This window comes from Lontra canadensis, unplaced genomic scaffold (assembly GCF_010015895.1).
Source record: "Lontra canadensis isolate GAN:19392208 unplaced genomic scaffold, GSC_riverotter_1.0 scaffold49, whole genome shotgun sequence".
Classification (NCBI taxonomy): Eukaryota; Metazoa; Chordata; class Mammalia; order Carnivora; family Mustelidae; genus Lontra; species Lontra canadensis.
In genome coordinates this window covers 8,086,564-8,102,857 of record NW_022631043.1, presented here as the reverse complement: position 1 = coordinate 8,102,857, position 16,294 = coordinate 8,086,564, and the positions used below count along the sequence as shown (strand labels likewise).

General features: G+C 40.7%; 2 protein-coding genes across 4 annotated transcripts in view; one reads left to right on the top strand and one right to left on the bottom strand.

The window, feature by feature from the left end:
• EFR3A (EFR3 homolog A) overlaps window positions 1-9,911 on the top strand; it is a 105,778-nt gene extending 95,867 nt beyond the window's left edge. For all 3 annotated transcript variants that reach the window (XM_032873517.1, XM_032873516.1, XM_032873518.1), the window contains 3 exons: window positions 3,207-3,310; window positions 3,822-3,871; window positions 7,469-9,911. In XM_032873517.1, coding sequence (XP_032729408.1) covers window positions 3,207-3,310; window positions 3,822-3,871; window positions 7,469-7,574 — 260 coding nt within the window. In that variant the 3' untranslated portion in view covers window positions 7,575-9,911. The remainder of the gene's footprint in view (window positions 1-3,206; window positions 3,311-3,821; window positions 3,872-7,468) is intronic.
• Window positions 9,912-14,474: 4,563 nt separating this feature from the next.
• Window positions 14,475-16,294, bottom strand: part of OC90 (otoconin 90) — a 29,894-nt gene continuing 28,074 nt past the window's right edge. Inside the window, exon 13 of the mRNA XM_032873439.1 lies at window positions 14,475-14,923. Within this exon, the coding sequence (XP_032729330.1) occupies window positions 14,589-14,923 (335 nt within the window). The 3' untranslated portion in view covers window positions 14,475-14,588. The remainder of the gene's footprint in view (window positions 14,924-16,294) is intronic.

Genomic DNA, 16,294 nt, shown 5'->3' with positions numbered 1-16,294 from the left:
TTAATTGAATTCAGTAAGCAATTTGAACACCATTATATACAAGATATTTTGAGACATTTAAAGATTAATAGGGCATGTCATGGGGTGTGTGGCTGGCTCAGTTGGTAAAGCATGTGACTTTTAATCTCAGGGTTGTGAGTTCAGGCCCCATGTTGGGCATAGAGCCTACTTAAAAATAATAGTCACAACAAGAATAGGACATGTTGAGAAATTTACAGTCTTGGGCAGTGGTTCTCACAGTGTGCCTCTCTGGGCCCCAGTAGCCTGTGGTGGCTCTTTCAAGGGATCCTTCAAGCAAAAAATATTTTTATTATAACATTGCATAACAGTGTAAAGACACTGTTAGCCTTTATACTGCATCGATTAGCACCACAGACACACCTTTTTGTAAATGAGATTTTATTTAGGAATACTCTTAATATAAATTATTAAATCTCAACCCATGAGTACATATCTTTGGGAAGTACACATAGAACACTTCTTTGATTGCCTTGATTTGCAAGCTGAACTACCCAATTTTTTTTTTTAAGATTTATTTATTTTAGAGAAAGAGTGTGCACAAGTCAAGGGGGCAAAGGGAGGGAGAGAGAGAGAATCTCAGACTCCTCGCTGAGTGCCAGGCCCCACACGGGGCTCAGTCCCATGACCCTGAGATCATGACCTGAGGCGAAATCAAGTCCGATGCTTACCCAGCTCAGCCACTCAGGTGCCCCAGAACTAGTCGATTTTTATGAGGAACACCATTTTTACTTCAGAAAGAAAGAAAAAAAAAGACTGACAGAAAACGTATGGTATTTGGTAGGCATTTTCTGGAAAATAAATGAAGCTGTGACTCCCAAGAGAAAAAACAAAACCGTCGGCACTGCATTTGCTTCTAATGATAAAATTTGCACTCTGAACAAAATTAAAATTTTCACTTTTGTCTGCCGCTGTGAGTTGGGCAGCACCCAAATATTTAGATGCTTCTAACGATGGGGATGGAACTAGAGAGTCTTATGCTACGCTAAATAAGTCAGTCAGAGAAAGACAATTATCATATCATCTCACTGATATGGGGAATTTGAGAAAAAAGACAGAGGATCACAGAGGAAGGGAGGGAAAAATGAAACAAGATGAAACCAGAGAGGGAGACAAACCATAAGAGACTCCTAATCTCAGGAAACAAAATGAGGGTTGCTGGAGGGGAGGGAGGTGGGAGGATTGGGGTGGCTGGGTGAGAGACACTGGGGAGGGCATGTGCTATGGTGAGTGCCGTGAGGTGTGTAAGACTGATGAACTACAGACCTGTACCTCTGAAGCAAATAATACATTATATGTTAATTTAAAAAATATTTAGATGCTTCTAATGAGATAAATGTTAGATTCTTCTAATGCAATCAATGGTAGTACCTGCCAAATATGATTGAAGAAATACTGTATAATGAAACATGTCCACATTTAGATGTACATGTGTAAATCACTGGATCAGTATTCCACATGATCATTGCATGATGTTACAAAATCATGCATAAATACAGATTATTCAAAGTGTAAAGTAGACCAATAGATTTTACCATAACCAGTTAGTTAAAAAAGTTCATTAGTAAGATTTCAAATTTTGTATTATAGCTAACTTTTAAGAAAACTACTACTTTTCATATTGTGTTGTAATGTCCAAGAAAAAATACCCACAGTTCTGTGAAAGGCTATTAAAATGCTCTTTGCCCCAGTACATCTCTCTCTGATGCTAGATTCTCTTTATATACTTCACCCAAAATAACACACTGCAGTGGGTTGGGTGCATTTGCAGATGGAATCCAGCTGTCTTCTATTAAGCCACAACATTGAAGAGATTTGTAGAAATATAAAACACTGCCATTCTCCTCACTGAGTTTTACTTCGGAAAGTATGATCATTTTTTCATTAAACAAATGTTATTTATGTTAACATATAATCCTTTCATAATTCAAAAATGAATGATTGTTAAAGGAATTAAATGTTTTTAAAGTTTCTCAGTTTTATATTATAATATGGAAGATATCAGTGGATGTAACAGTTTGGTTTTCTCATAACTTTCAAGTATGTAAAGGACTCTTGAACACAAAAAGCTTGAGAACATGGCAAACAGACTTGGCTGCCTGCAGGCCAGGTTTAGTTGGAAGTGTCATCAGAATGGACATAAGACCAGAATGTATCTGCCTCATCTTGTCCACATTCCCTTATTTCCTACTGCTTTTACCTGACCTAATGTAAACATTTATGTGTCCTGCCTGGCCTCTGGCCATTTCAGCTGCTTACCCTGGTCTAGTGAAGAACAGAGAGGTGATCATAATTCTCTATTAGTCATTCAGAAGTGGATAAATTCTTCAATTTTGTTAACCTGTCACAGTTTCAAAGGAAAAATATATAATAGCCTATTTGCTTTCTACCTGCTATTTCTATTTCACCTTTTTAAACTACTTACTTGTAACCTACAGTTTTGTCCCTGAAAAGCAGCCTGGGTTAAAGAACGTTGAACACAGTGCATTTCACCCTATGAAATTCTTGACCAGGAAACAAACAAACCTAAAAAGACAACCTGAAGATTTGCTGGGGGTTGTAGTAGACCATTAAAAAGTAAGCCATAAAGTAGGCCTATTTCCATATTCTTAAGCAGACGTTCATACTTAGATCTGTAGTATCAAGACAGGCATTTATTTTACTATCTCACAAACTTTGGTTAGGCCATACATCATTTTAAGATAAAACATGTCTTTTCAAACTGGAAATAAATGCAAAAGGCTGAAACAGGAGGTTCCAAATGGCTCTTTATTTCCGCTGTGTCATTCAGTATCAAGTTCGGCAGACTTTTAATTTAGTATCTGGTATACCAGGGCATGAATATTCATAGAAGAATCATCTTTCAGGTGAGGCCTTGAAGTTATTTGGCTTGCAGCAAGTTGTCATGCTCTTGCTTTTTTGAGAAGAGAGACAAAGGTAGTTTTTGAGAAAGGATCTTGTACCTGTGTAGCTTTAACCCTTAGATTAAAAAAATGTTTTGTGTATCTACTCTCTAGCCTCTCTCAACATTTTGGGGATGTTCAGTCTTTTGCTTTTTTCTTTTTAAAACTAGTGCTATAAATTACCTTTTTTTTTAAAATTTATAGACTGTTTGCTTTTAAGGTCACTGGCAGGGTTCTGTGAATATCTGTAATCCCTTTATTGGGTCTTTGTAAACATTTATATAGATACCAGTGGAATGGAAGAACAGGAAAAGGAAAAGAGGCGTCTTGTGATAGAGAAATTCCAGAAAGCACCTTTTGAAGAAATAGCAGCACAGTGTGAATCCAAAGTAAGTGAACAGATGGTAAAGGGGATGTGGGGAAAGTTTGATTCTGTGGACATTTTCTTGGTCATTAGTTGGTAGGTTCCACACTTTATGCAGATCCACAGAACACACGGGAATGTATCAGGTGGGGACTGAAAACCCTGGCAGCCTGGCTGGGAGTCCTCGGTGATCTGTGTGTGTAGTACGAGCCCATGGAGACAGTAGCTCCCAGACTGAATGTCGAGGATTGCAGTTGCTGTGGTGCCTTTTGTGCGGTGGCTTTCAGGGACTTAGCTGTGGGTATTTTGTTTATGTGTCTCTTGGCTTGTTTCTCCCAGTGAGACGAGGAAGTGGATGAAAGAGAAACTTGACATTAAGTTCCAGTGGCTGGTACAGAGGAAGCCAAAGCATGAAATCACTCGTACCTTCTTCATAGTTGCACTCATGCTTTGTCCTTTAAATTACGTTTGTATTAGTAGTAGATGGCTATTTGGGAAATAAATCCATTCTTAAACATTTTTCTTCTCCTTTGTAGGCAAATCTCCTTCATGATCGACTTGCTCAAATACTGGAACTCACCATACGGTAAGGATTTTATTACGACAACAGCAATAAAATAAAAAATAGAAGTTGTTAAACCCCTATGTAGATTTGTGGCTGGTTGTGTTTAAGTAATAGTGCTTTTCAGTCAGGGCAAACCCAAGATCACAGAGGTGCCTCTGTCATGGACATTCTATTTGGACAGACCTTGATAGTATCGCTTCTAGCGTCTTCTAGCTGTCCTAGCTTGCCTTTTTAGATCATTCCTTCCTTCCATGTGCTCCCATAAGGAAATCTGGGTAATTTGGAAGACTCACATTTTAATAATATGTTCAACCAGGTATCATACTTCACCATTTTGACCTGCAAAAAACTACAGTTTTATATGGTTCAACCGCACAGTTCTTTCCAGGACAAGCCGGGTTCTCCCTTTGAGACCGCTCACTTCAGTCATTAAACTTTCCTCAGTCATACCCATTTCAATCCTGTTGTAACTTTATGTCCCAGACACATGGCATCTAGTGGACTTCGTCATGCAGTTACATAGTTGTGTCTGTTGGTGCTGAAGTAGGGAAGCACAGAGGACCGAGGGAGAGACATTTATTCTAGGCATTTCCCCACCATTCCTGCCACCCCAGTTAAGCTAAGAATTACTCATTTAAAAAATTTCTGAACAGAGAATCAGACTTTAATATCCAATGTATAATATACCTTAGATTGAGGGAAAATTGATGGCTGTGGGCATTTACTTATTTGGTGTCTGTTAATTATAATAGTAATGGTCTACTTTGTAATGGATCTTATGGTATATATTTTCTATCTGATATTTTTGCCAATTCACATCAGTCCTGAAAAAGTAGGTAGATGCCTTTTTTTTCCCCTTCGGTTTCTAGGTAAAAAACAATGAGGCTTTAGAGAATTAACTTGTTGAAGGTCATTCAGCTACTGAATGGGAAAAATCAAAATTCAAATTCATAACTCTGTTCTTAAAAGGAATGTTGCTAGGACCCACCATATTACATTTAATCACTCCATCATAGCTATGTGGATTGAATATTTTAGAATAAGGATTATGACTAATTCTTTTTTATGGGTACTGCGGATCCTACTAATAGCATTTATTGAGCACTTACTACCAATAATTATTATTTATTGAACACTTATGCTCTTCTAGGCACTATATATAAGTACATTATTTCATTTAATATTTATAACAGACCTTTAACAAGGGTAGTGATTAATTTTACTTAGCAAGAATAGAAACAGAGGCACATAGAAGTTAGGTAACTTATCCAAGGTCACCTAGTTAGGAAAGAGTAGTTCCGGATAGCCTACATGTTACGGAGTTTTTTGTTCTTGTTTGATATATCTCCTCTTGTTCATTTGCCTACATTCTAACCACCATACAGAGGAAAGGTCTTGTTTTCTCAAGAAAAGAAACAGAACAAAGTCTTATACTTTAGTCTCCATTGTCCTTTCATTCCCTCAACCTTTGTGCAATAAAGAAAATGATAAGAAATGCAAAGAAGCAGGAAAATAGAGTAAGAAGCAGCAGCCCCACAGGTGATCAGTTATTGGAATTAGTAGACAGGGACCTAAAAATACACACATGTACACTGAAGAATTTAAAGGGAAATACATAGGAGAGAAGAAGAAACTAAAAAATAACCAGATCATAATGCAAAAACAGAGTGACACAGTGTGTGAAAGAATTTCATAGGATGAGCCTAACAGTATTTTGGACATTATAGAACACTCTGCAGTGCTCACGGGAGTATCAATTGTACAAACACTTTGTAAAACTTCAGCAGTTTCTTACAAAGTTAGACATAGACCTGCTGTTGATCCTGTAATCCCATTTCTCAGTATTTACCAGAGAAATGAAAACTTCCATTCAAAGAAAGATACGTTCATGAATGTCATAGCAACTTTTTTTGTAATTACCAAATGTCCATCGATAGGAGAGTGGATAAACAATAGACAAATAGTGATATTCTTAATAGAGTGAAATACTGTTCAATAAAAAGGAACACAGTATTTTTGGTTTTAAAAAAAAAAAAAAGACATCTTGAGCAAAAGAAACCAGACATAAAAGAGTGTAGCTTATATGGACCGTTCTTTTAGGCTGTATGAATAGAATGTATGAAATTCGGGAACAGTCAACACTAATCATTACCAATAGAGATCAGAACACAGTTGTTGAATGTGGGTTTGTGCGAGTAGGGAGGAATTGACTAGGGACACAAAGGAACATCTTTCGAATGACAGACATGTTCATTATCTTTATTGGGGTGTGAGCACATAAGTGTATATGTTTTTTGTTTCTTGTCATACAGTATACTTAAAATCTGTGCTTTTCACTCTGAAAATTATCCCTCAGTAAAAAAAAAGGGGGGGATATTACAAATATTGGAATGGAGATTGCAAATAATTAATTAGTTGCCAGCAGAAAAACAGAAACAACTGAATAGATTAAGTTTACTGTTAGACAATTATATGAAGTTAATATTTGTGCATACATCAATTAAATTCATTACTGTATGAATGGTAATGAAAATGTATTCCCATATATTCATAACTATAAGACACTAACAAACTTAAAGAACTATATAGAACATATAAAATAACTATAAATCTCTGAGATATGTATAGGAATACTTCACAAATGAAAACTCATACCTTGCTTTGAATAGAGAGTTATTATCTTTAAGATACCAGTTTTCTGCAGATAAATTTGTAGTTTTAGTCATAAGAAATCATAAGTGATTTTTTTGGTAAGTTTTTAAAAAGCATTTGGCAAAATAAAACCCAAAGCACAGGATTGAGACTCTAAAAGTACAATTGTGGAAAAGCATTAGTATCATACAAAACAAAACAAAAGTTGGTTTCCCATATTGATAAGAGAAGAACACCTGAGTATAAATACAGGTAGTGGACTCAAATAGACAATTTGTTTTAAAAGAAACAAAAAGGATACTGAGTCTTTTGTGGATGTCTTTGTGATATGTAGCTCTACTAATAACCCAAAAATTAAAAATACAAATAGGAATGAATCCCCTTTTGCCACCAGATTGGCAGAGATTTAAAAAAAAGAAGAAGAAAAAGAAAAAGAGAACAAGTATATTCCAGTGTTGAAAGTATAAATTACTAGAATTCTGGCAATATGTATCAAAGTCAAAATTATGAATATGCTTTAAGAAATTGTGTTTGTAAGACAATTAGGATAAAAAGGATGTATATATAAGAGAAGACCTCTGAACATTATAATACTGGAAAGTGGAAATGAACCTGCATTTATCCCCTGGATTAGATCAGTCGGTGTATCCACATGATGAAATACCATGCTGTCAGTAAAAAGGACAATATGCAGACATACAAAAGATTTTTCTGCTCGTGAAACAGAGCAAGCTTACCAGAATGGGTATGGTTTAATCCTGTTAGAAAAAATTATACACACACATACTCAAAATGTCTGGTTCAACTTAAGAACAGCTTGATAGCGCTGTGGTCTTTTCCCGCATATAGCCTTGTAGCTAGCCCACAACGAAGCTGGGTGTCTCACTTTGCTGTTTGCAGGTAGTTAGGAGAGTGCTCTGAGAAATGAACAGCTTTCTGTTGACTGTGGCTTGTTCTCTCTTACAGCCCTCCTCCCAGTCCATCAGGAACACTGACCATTACTTCTGGGCATGCCCAGTACCAGTCCGTCCCAGTCTATGAGATGAAGTTTCCAGATCTGTGTGTGTACTGAGTGGCTCACGAAGATCTCAGTGTAGGATCTAAAGCCGAAAAATTAAGGCCATGCTGAGTTTTCAGAGTTTACTTAATGCGTATTAACATAATTCTTGAGAATAACAGTGAGACTTCAACCAAATGCTTGGCACATACCACATTAGACATGGTGGAGCCGTCTATGATTTAGAATACTTCTAAAGGTGGATTTCTGCCATGATCATTTCTTTTGCAGTTCCTGTTGGCTTTCAAAGTTGGACATATATTGATGTCCCATTATTCCATAGTTAAACCGTACATTTTAAACTTTTCACAAACAGGTAATTTTTTAAAAATATTATGCCTCCAGAGGGTTGAAGATGTGTCAGGTATCTACTGTATTTCTTAAACATCTACACAACTGCTTAGAAATAGAATTGCTTTTGTGTTTGGTTATCTGCAAAAGCAAATACATACAAATATATTGCTAATCTTGGGGCTGCAAAACTGTTCTGTGGCTTGTTGTCCCCATGTTTTAGATGTTGTGATCTATAATAACATGTAATAGGCATTCCTCAACTTGTTTATGGTAATGAGACATCTGTTGAGTAATATTCCTAGAATATGACCAACCCTAAAATTGCCATACTTAAAAGTGTCTAGTTCTTGTAATACTGTGTTTTCTGCCAAGAGTTTGACCATTCTACTTGAGAGAAGCTTGGAGCTTACTCTTGGTGTTCCAAACTGTGCAATATTTTTTTACATCATAAGATGTATTAGTTTACAGACTATACTTTGAAATTATAGTAATATTTTGCTGTGGTTCCATTAATTAAATCAGATCTATATTTAGTGTAGGAAAAAAAAGACCTTTAAAACAGCTACTAGTTCACCTGTGAAGACTGTGTACATTTTGAGTTCTATCAAAAGCACATTATTTGCATTTTTATATTGTGCATTGTTTAAAATCTTCATAGAGAATTCTCCAGATGGACTTCTGATTTGTAAGATTTGAACTATTAAGTTGTATGCATCTGTTTAGGATTTATTCTATTACATTTGAAAAGAATGCCTGTGGCTTTAGCAATCAAGTGTGCTGAGGATCGTCAGTTGTGAGCTCTGTTGATTTAAGCTACCAAGGTCATGTATGTACCCTACACAAGTGGGGTACATACCTGTAGTGTTTTCTTAAAATTATGTGCATTTTAGTGAATTCCATCAAACAGCAAAAATGAACAACTTTCTTTGCAAGTCTTATAAAATTCTCATAGGACATTTTTATAGAATAACCTCTTTATAATTGTATTGCCTCTTCAGATTCAGTTTCTTTTTACAAAGAGCAAAATACATATCAAAAATTGTAGCTCAAAAACTAATTCAGTTTTTAGCTTTTGTTTTTGTTTGAAAACTTACAGTGAGATTGGCAGGTTGTAAATTCGTGTTTATGATTATTAGGCACCTGTACAATAAACAGAAAGAAGTCAGGAAGTGACCAAAGAAAAAGCATACCCCAGATTTTTTTAATGAACTGAACTACTACAGCATCTTGAAACATCTTGCAAAAGATCCTAGTCATTAAAACCCATAAAATGATACGCAGCCCTCCTGGGCAGTGTGTTAAATGTAAGTAAACGAGACTTTGTTTTCAGAATAATACCGCAGGTATTAATGGCCTTCATGCAGCTGTCACTGTAAGTTTGCCTCTTGATTGGGTAAAATGTGTCATCATATGACAGGTCAAGTTTTCTGTTTTTTTATTTCTCTTTTTTTCTTCTGTATTTTTAAAGAAGTATATTAATTTTTGTGCATTTAAAAAAATCTAAGCAGGGGGACATTCAAAAACAATCATCATCCACTTGGATGTCATTTTATAGATTAACACTGTGTGCTTTTGTATGAAAAAATATATAATTTAATAGTATAAGTAAAGGAGATCTATATTCACTTGCACTCATGCAAACAAACTTTACAAAATTTCATGTTTTTCTGTAGTTTAAAAAATGCATGTATTGCATGTAAAGGAAAACCGTTGGAATTAATGTTTATCACATCTTTCTCTTGGTCTATTTGTAAACTGTTGTGTGGGGTTTGCAGGTTTTTTCTTGTTGTTGTTGTTGTTTTTAAACCACAGTAGACATCGATATATCCTGGATGACTGAACTGGTCTTGTTAGCAATGATTCCCAAGAAGTGGGTCTTTTCTTTGGTTTGTCCTTTTCAGGAGATTGCAGGACTCCTGCTGGGCAATGGCTGTGTTCCGTTTATAGCCAGTTTGGAGACTGAAAGTTTAGGATTTGCTGAAGTTCACCGTATGGCTATATTTTTGTAGATATTTAAAACTCTTAATAAACTGTTACTCATTCTCTTTATGCTGCATACACTTGCTTCATTTTTTTCCTTGACATTGAATAGCTAACATATGAACTTTCCTTATATTTGTATTGACTTCGACTGTTTATACAGAATTTGATTGTCATTGGCGTTTACCTGCATGTGCACAGAACACAGACACCCCCTAATGCTTCTGAACTCATTATCTTATAGAGTAATGCCACACTTTACCAGCAATTAACATTTCTCTTCCTCCTATCTGAAAATGGAACTCCTTTGTCTTAGTCATGCCAATATATGCAATAAATCTAACAAGGTGAGTTTTTGAAATGTGAAGATACACTGTGCAGTCATATGTAAGCAATAAAACAAAATCAGATTACTTCTGGCCATGCAGATATGCTATATATGCTACATGCAGATATGCAGATATGCATATAGCTATGACATTTACTGAATTAAGTTTATTTAATATTTGGCTTTAGTTAAAAATGAAGAGCTTTAGTAAAACTCAAGTTGCCAGGTGGCTGCATCCGCACATCCACGGAAGACTCGGGGCCGTAACTGCCGGTCATGACAAGATGTGGTGCAGGCAGAGCTTTCTTTTCACTACTTACAGCAGTGTGAGCTGGGAAAGCACAGTGGCCTTCTCTGCATCAGTTTTAATGTTTGCATCTCAATCCTCTCTACCTGTATAATGTACACAAAGCCTCTAAGTAAAAAAATAACGACTCTGGTTCCCTGGGCCACCCTGGCTTGCTTATCCCACCTCCAGGAAGCTGCGGTGTAGAAGCAGCAACCTGCATTATGTGCTGTGTCCCATGCTGTCTCCAGCCTTAATTTGTCGCATCCCATCCGCTGTTCTGAGAAGTACCGATTTCAAGCACCAAGTTCATATGAATGAAAAAGTAGAGCCAAGGTAGAGCATCAGGTGCCGTCTCCTCCTCCTCCTGTAGAATTTGACTTTTACTTGCACTTTGAGCCACAGTCTCTGCTTTAGGAGAACTTGCACTGAAAGGCTTATACATGGGGATTGTTCTGGGCTGTGATCCCAGCAAACCCGGCCAGGGCCTGGAACTGTGAAATGCAAGGAGAAAAGGCTCATGAAGAGGACTTATGTAGGAACTGTCCATCACTGGAGGTGACTGGAGGTCCGTCCTGCTGGATGTTTCTTTTTTTTTTCTTTTAAAGATCTTATTTATTTTACAGAGAGATAGAGATTATAAGTAGGCTGAGAGGCAGGCAGAGAGACAGGGAAGCAGGCTCCCCGCTGAGCAGAGAGCCTGATGCAGGGCTGATTCCAGGGCCCTGAGACCTTGACCTGGGCCAAAGGCAGAGGCTTAACCCACTGAGCCACTCAGGCGCCCCCTGCTGGATGTTTCTAATAAGGAGGTTTGTGAACTCTGATCTGGCCGCCCTGGTGATGAACTCCGGGGAAGCATGTACCCTTTCATGGTCAAGGGTGGCCTGTTGGCAGCAACCCCTCCCCCCCATTTCTGGATTGTGTGTGCTTGAGCGCTGAGTGCCCCATGCTTCCTTCTCAGAGAAGTCCTGTGTCAGAACGCAAGAAGAACAGAAGTTCGGAAGGCAGGCGTTGTTAATTCCCACCTCTGTGAACAAGGCAGGTCAGAGCCCGTGTGGCTGGTTAGCACAGCAGCGTGTGGAGTAAGAGGTAGACATTGGATGACATCGAGTCAGGTCATCAGTACCCAGCAGAGCACCATCTAGTTTGGCATTTAAGGAGGAGACCAAAGCTAGGAGCATCAGATTGACAATTCCACGCTTCCCTCATCTTGCTAAAGGAGTCAAGGATTTTTAAAGATTGGAGATTTTTGGGTATGTTTGCATGCTGATTAGACTGATACAGAAGAAGCGGAATAACTTGGTTAAAAAAGGGAATACTGGGCCTGGGTGGCTCCATCAGTTAAGGGTTGACTCTTGATTTCGACTCAGGTCATGAGATCAAGCCCCCAGCTGGCGTGGAGTCTGCTTAAGATTCTCCCTCTCCTTCTCTTCCCTCCATTCCCTCCCACACCCCCCCAGCCCGCCGCCGGCACTCCACCACCATGTGCACGCTTTTCTCGCTCACTAAAGAAAAGGAAATATTTACAGGAATCAATCCAGAGAAGGCAATAGAACACTCATTATACACAGCGTAGTTGAAGGGATTAACTTTTGATCTGAGTCGAGAACACTTAATTGTAACAAGAAGGAAGAGAGACTGCCAGTAATTTTGTAGCTTTGGCAGCCGGAAAGAGGAGGGCATTCCCATTGGAAACCTTCAGTTTTCTCAGTGAAATGTTAGCTGAGACCATTATTGCCAGACAATTCTCCATGGATCTGTGCATGTCATGTGAGCATGCAGACACCAACAGCCTCCATTCTGGACTATCTTAATGTATTCTAGCAAACAGATTTGACTCTAGGAAAGTAGGAATGGTGTCACCCTTTGGAGCCAGGGGCAGACCTTACTTACGTATAAAGTATGGGGTGTAGAGTCTTATAAAGTAAGTTGATCAGGTAACACTTTGTAGAGTCATATAAAGTCTTACGTATAAAGATGATGTGTTTTGGGGTGCCTGGGTGGCTCAGTTAAGTGTTAAGTGGCCAGGTCTTGGATCTCAGGGTTGTTGGTTCAAGCCCTGTGTTGTGGAGCCTGCTTAAAAAAAATGTTCTGGGGTTAACAGTCAAGCAGGCTAATAGCCAGTGTGTAGTTTCGGATCCCTAAACTTGGTTCTCCTGGGTAAGGAAGCCCACCTTGTGTGGAGGTGTCACTTTGCTCTCTGTGGTGCCCCAGAGCTTGAGGGACCAGCAGAAATACGGAGACTCTGACTACTGCCTTTACTGTAGACAATAAAGCCTTTGTCTCTGACCTGGGGGTGCCTCGTGTGCTCTGCCAGCATCCATAAACAAAGTTGAATTTACTAGTTGAAAGGAAGGTGAAATCTCAGACTCTTCACAGTCCTACAGAGTCTCGAGCTGAGTACAAGGTTGTGGGGTACGGGGGCTTGGAGGAGAGGAGATGAAGCACCAGCAGCGGTCTTGGAGAGCAGAAAAACACCTGAAGAAGAGGTTGGTCGTCCACAGGAGGTTTTCTGGTTGGGAACCAGAGCTAAGTAGGTCAGCTCTGTTACTCTCTTGAGCAACATCCAGCTGCCACCGGCGAAGATGTGGCGAAGGCACGGTTACCCCACAGGTGGCCAGCCTGGCACTGGGAATGGACTCTTGGGACCTCGCTTCCGGCTGAAGGTAGGAGGAGCCAGCCAGCCATGCAGGAGTCGAAGCCAATTCCCCTTCTGCCACTGACAGCCGGCCGCTGGCACCGGCATTTCTTTGCCTGAAGGCTTTCTCTGCCCTGGAGCCTGCTTTGCCCCTGTGTGCAGCAGGCCAGAAGGAGATGTCACCCTCTCCAGGAGTAAAGGCTGATCTGTCAGAAGCTGATAGCCCCATCAGTCTCCTCTCAGTGTGTAGTGTATTCTAGTTGTAACTGGCTTGGTTAGACACCCTTTACTGGCTACCTTTCCTGCCCTATTTCTTCAGTCTCCACACATTCTTTCCCTCACTTGGCTACTAATCTTGCTCTCGAGTTCATGTCAGAGGGTTCACTTCTGGGAGAACACAGCTTTGGCTGTTAGTTAAGGTCACTTGGTCAAAAAGGTACGAATGTGTTGGATTCATCAAAAGGTGCTCATCATGGGGCGCTGGGTGGCTCAGTGGGTTAAACATCTGCCTTGGCTCAGGTCATGGTCCCAGGGTCCTGGGAGGGAGCCCCGCATCAGGTTTCCTTCTCAGTGGGGAGTCCGTTTCTCCCTCTCCCTCTCCCCTGCTTGCTTGCTCTCTCTCAGATAAATAAAATGTCTTCAAAGGAAAAAGTTGCTCATCACATGCTGGAAAGCAAGGAAGGATGTCTCCTGTTGGCTTGGCATCAGCACCTTTTTAATTTCTTAACTTTGTTGCCAACTTCAGAATATCTTCCTGCCGCAAGGTCAGCCACACCGAACTCTAGCGGCTCTGCTTTCCCATCAGTCTGAGGAGCAGGCAGGGACCCTTGCCCCTCTCACTACCAGACCTGTGATTTGTAGGGATTGAAGCCAAGGATGTGATGTGAGCCTACGAGTTTGTGTTCCTATCGAATACGGAGAGAGTGTCTGGTAACACACTACATTCTGCCTGATGACACAGGAGCATCTCTAATGGGTCGGTGAGTGGGTGGATGGAAGGATGGGTATGATTTCAGGCTTTTTACAATTACCATGATATTAATCTGCCTCTTGGAATAACTCAAATGGCAGGTGTGTTTTTAGAGGCACATACCAGAGCTGTCGTTAGTCCCTGGCACATATCCTTGGGTTATTGGTGTCCCACTAGTGAGCTTATAAGATTGATTAAATACATTCCTTTATTTTTTCCCCCAATAGAAGAAGAGATCGCTTTCAGTGATGAGAGAGTGGAGATAATTTGGCTCCATGGCTCTGTCATCTTACATCCGGCATCTACTCATACACCAGTCTCTATAGCATTTCTTCAAAACAAACCAAAGCCAACACTGATTGGAGTTTTTATTTAGCCCCCAGTGTGCACCGAAGGAAGTACAGAACACGTTCCTGTGTGAGCTCACAAGTGTCACAATGCACAGGGCGCGCCGGCTCTTCAACCCTTGAGCCCCTGCTGAGGACGGGAGGACAGAGACAGAGGTGCAAAGAGGGGACAGTAATGGGAGGAACCTACTGTGGGGGGCGCTTGTTACTTTCTCCAGGGATCTCTCTGGGGCCTTGTCGCCTGGTCCCCACAGGACCAAGTGATTTTCCCAGAAATCTTCTGGTTCTTCTCAGGCCCTCTGTGCGGGGCGTGGCCTCCTCGCTGTTCTCCTCGGAGCTGGAACCAAGGGAGGAAGCCGCAGGCGCCCCAGGCATGCCATCCTCGCAGGACAGCTGGGGCCCCTGGCACTCTTGTGCGCCCAGTGACTTCAGGCTTTGGTTAAAGGAGGCAGAGGCCATGCATTCGGCCGCCGTCTGGTCACAGGCACAAAGCAGTTTTGCACACAGGCTCTGCCCCACACCTTAGAGGACAAGAACAGAGTAGCAGACATGTAATGCAAGGCGGCATGTGGCCAGCCCGACTACCCCTTCAGCCTTGTCCTTCCACCCACCATCTGGGAACCTCACAACATTCAGCGTCTATGATCTCCCTGCTGGGAATATTCTCACTTTCTCCTGGTGAATTCATACCTGTTTGTCAAAACTCCCCTTGGCATCCCCTCCTCCAGAAAAGCTTCCCTGAGCCCCCAGGGTAAGGGGACTACCTTCCTCTTGGGCTCCCATCAGATCCCACCCATGGCTCCTTCTCTCCAGCAGGTTGCATGTTAATGACACTGTGCATGAATCATCTGTGTCTGTGTTTACCTTTCGCTCTCGCTGGATGGAGAGCCTTGGTGGCAGAGCCCATGTGTTCCAAGCACCTAAGTCAGTCCTTGACCCCTGTTTCCCGAGTTGGCACTCGGAAAATATTTGTTGGACAGAACTGTTTGTTGGACAGAACTGTTAAATATCTTACTTCCTTACTTCTCCGGGCCAGACCTTTCCCTTTTGTCGTATGGAAGTTCTTGTGCAATCTATTTTAACCTTGCCAGATAAAATATGGGATGCCTGATTAAATGTGAATTTCAGATAAATATGTTCATGTAAGTATATCCATTTGGGACATACTTATACTGAACAATTAATTACTTGTTGTTTATCTGAAATTCTAGTTAGTGTGTTTTTATTTGCTGGCAACCCTACCTGATTTCTTGAATGTTTATGTTGCCTGCATTGGGGGCGGGGATGGATGTCATCTGACTCAGATAAGTAATGTGTTGAAGGTACTTAGATATGCCTCCTGCAAATACTTTTCTTACCTGTAGTTTTCTATGAAGCTAGAGAAGTATTTGTTCCAACTTTTTTCCATCTGAACCTACCATGAAGTAAAATATCAGCCAGATTTTATTTTTTTTCTCAGCACACAGACCCTCTAAATTCCTACACTGTTGCCTTCCAACACAAGGAAGCTAAAGAAGGGGTGGGCAAACGTGGGGCCAAGAGCAGAGTGGAGACACACGAGAGCCTGCTCCCCCGAGCAGTTCTGGGCCTCATGTCGAGACAGCACAGGGCAGGCTTTGCCCTGTTCTCATGACCCAGCACCGCGTGTGGTGAAGGACACTGGTCTGAGCTCACGGAGGGCTGACCTGGGTCCCTGGAGCCCCATCGGAGTTCAGACCCCCAGGGCCATGCTTCTGGCTTCCTTGAGGCTGCAGGGATAGTGAAAGAGCCTCCTTCAGCTGAGCAGGTGAGATCCCACGGCATGGTGACATCCAATGATGACAATAATCTGATCCTGTCACTTGTGGCTCTATACCCGTCCCAGCTCCTCATGCCCCAACAGTTCAAACCTC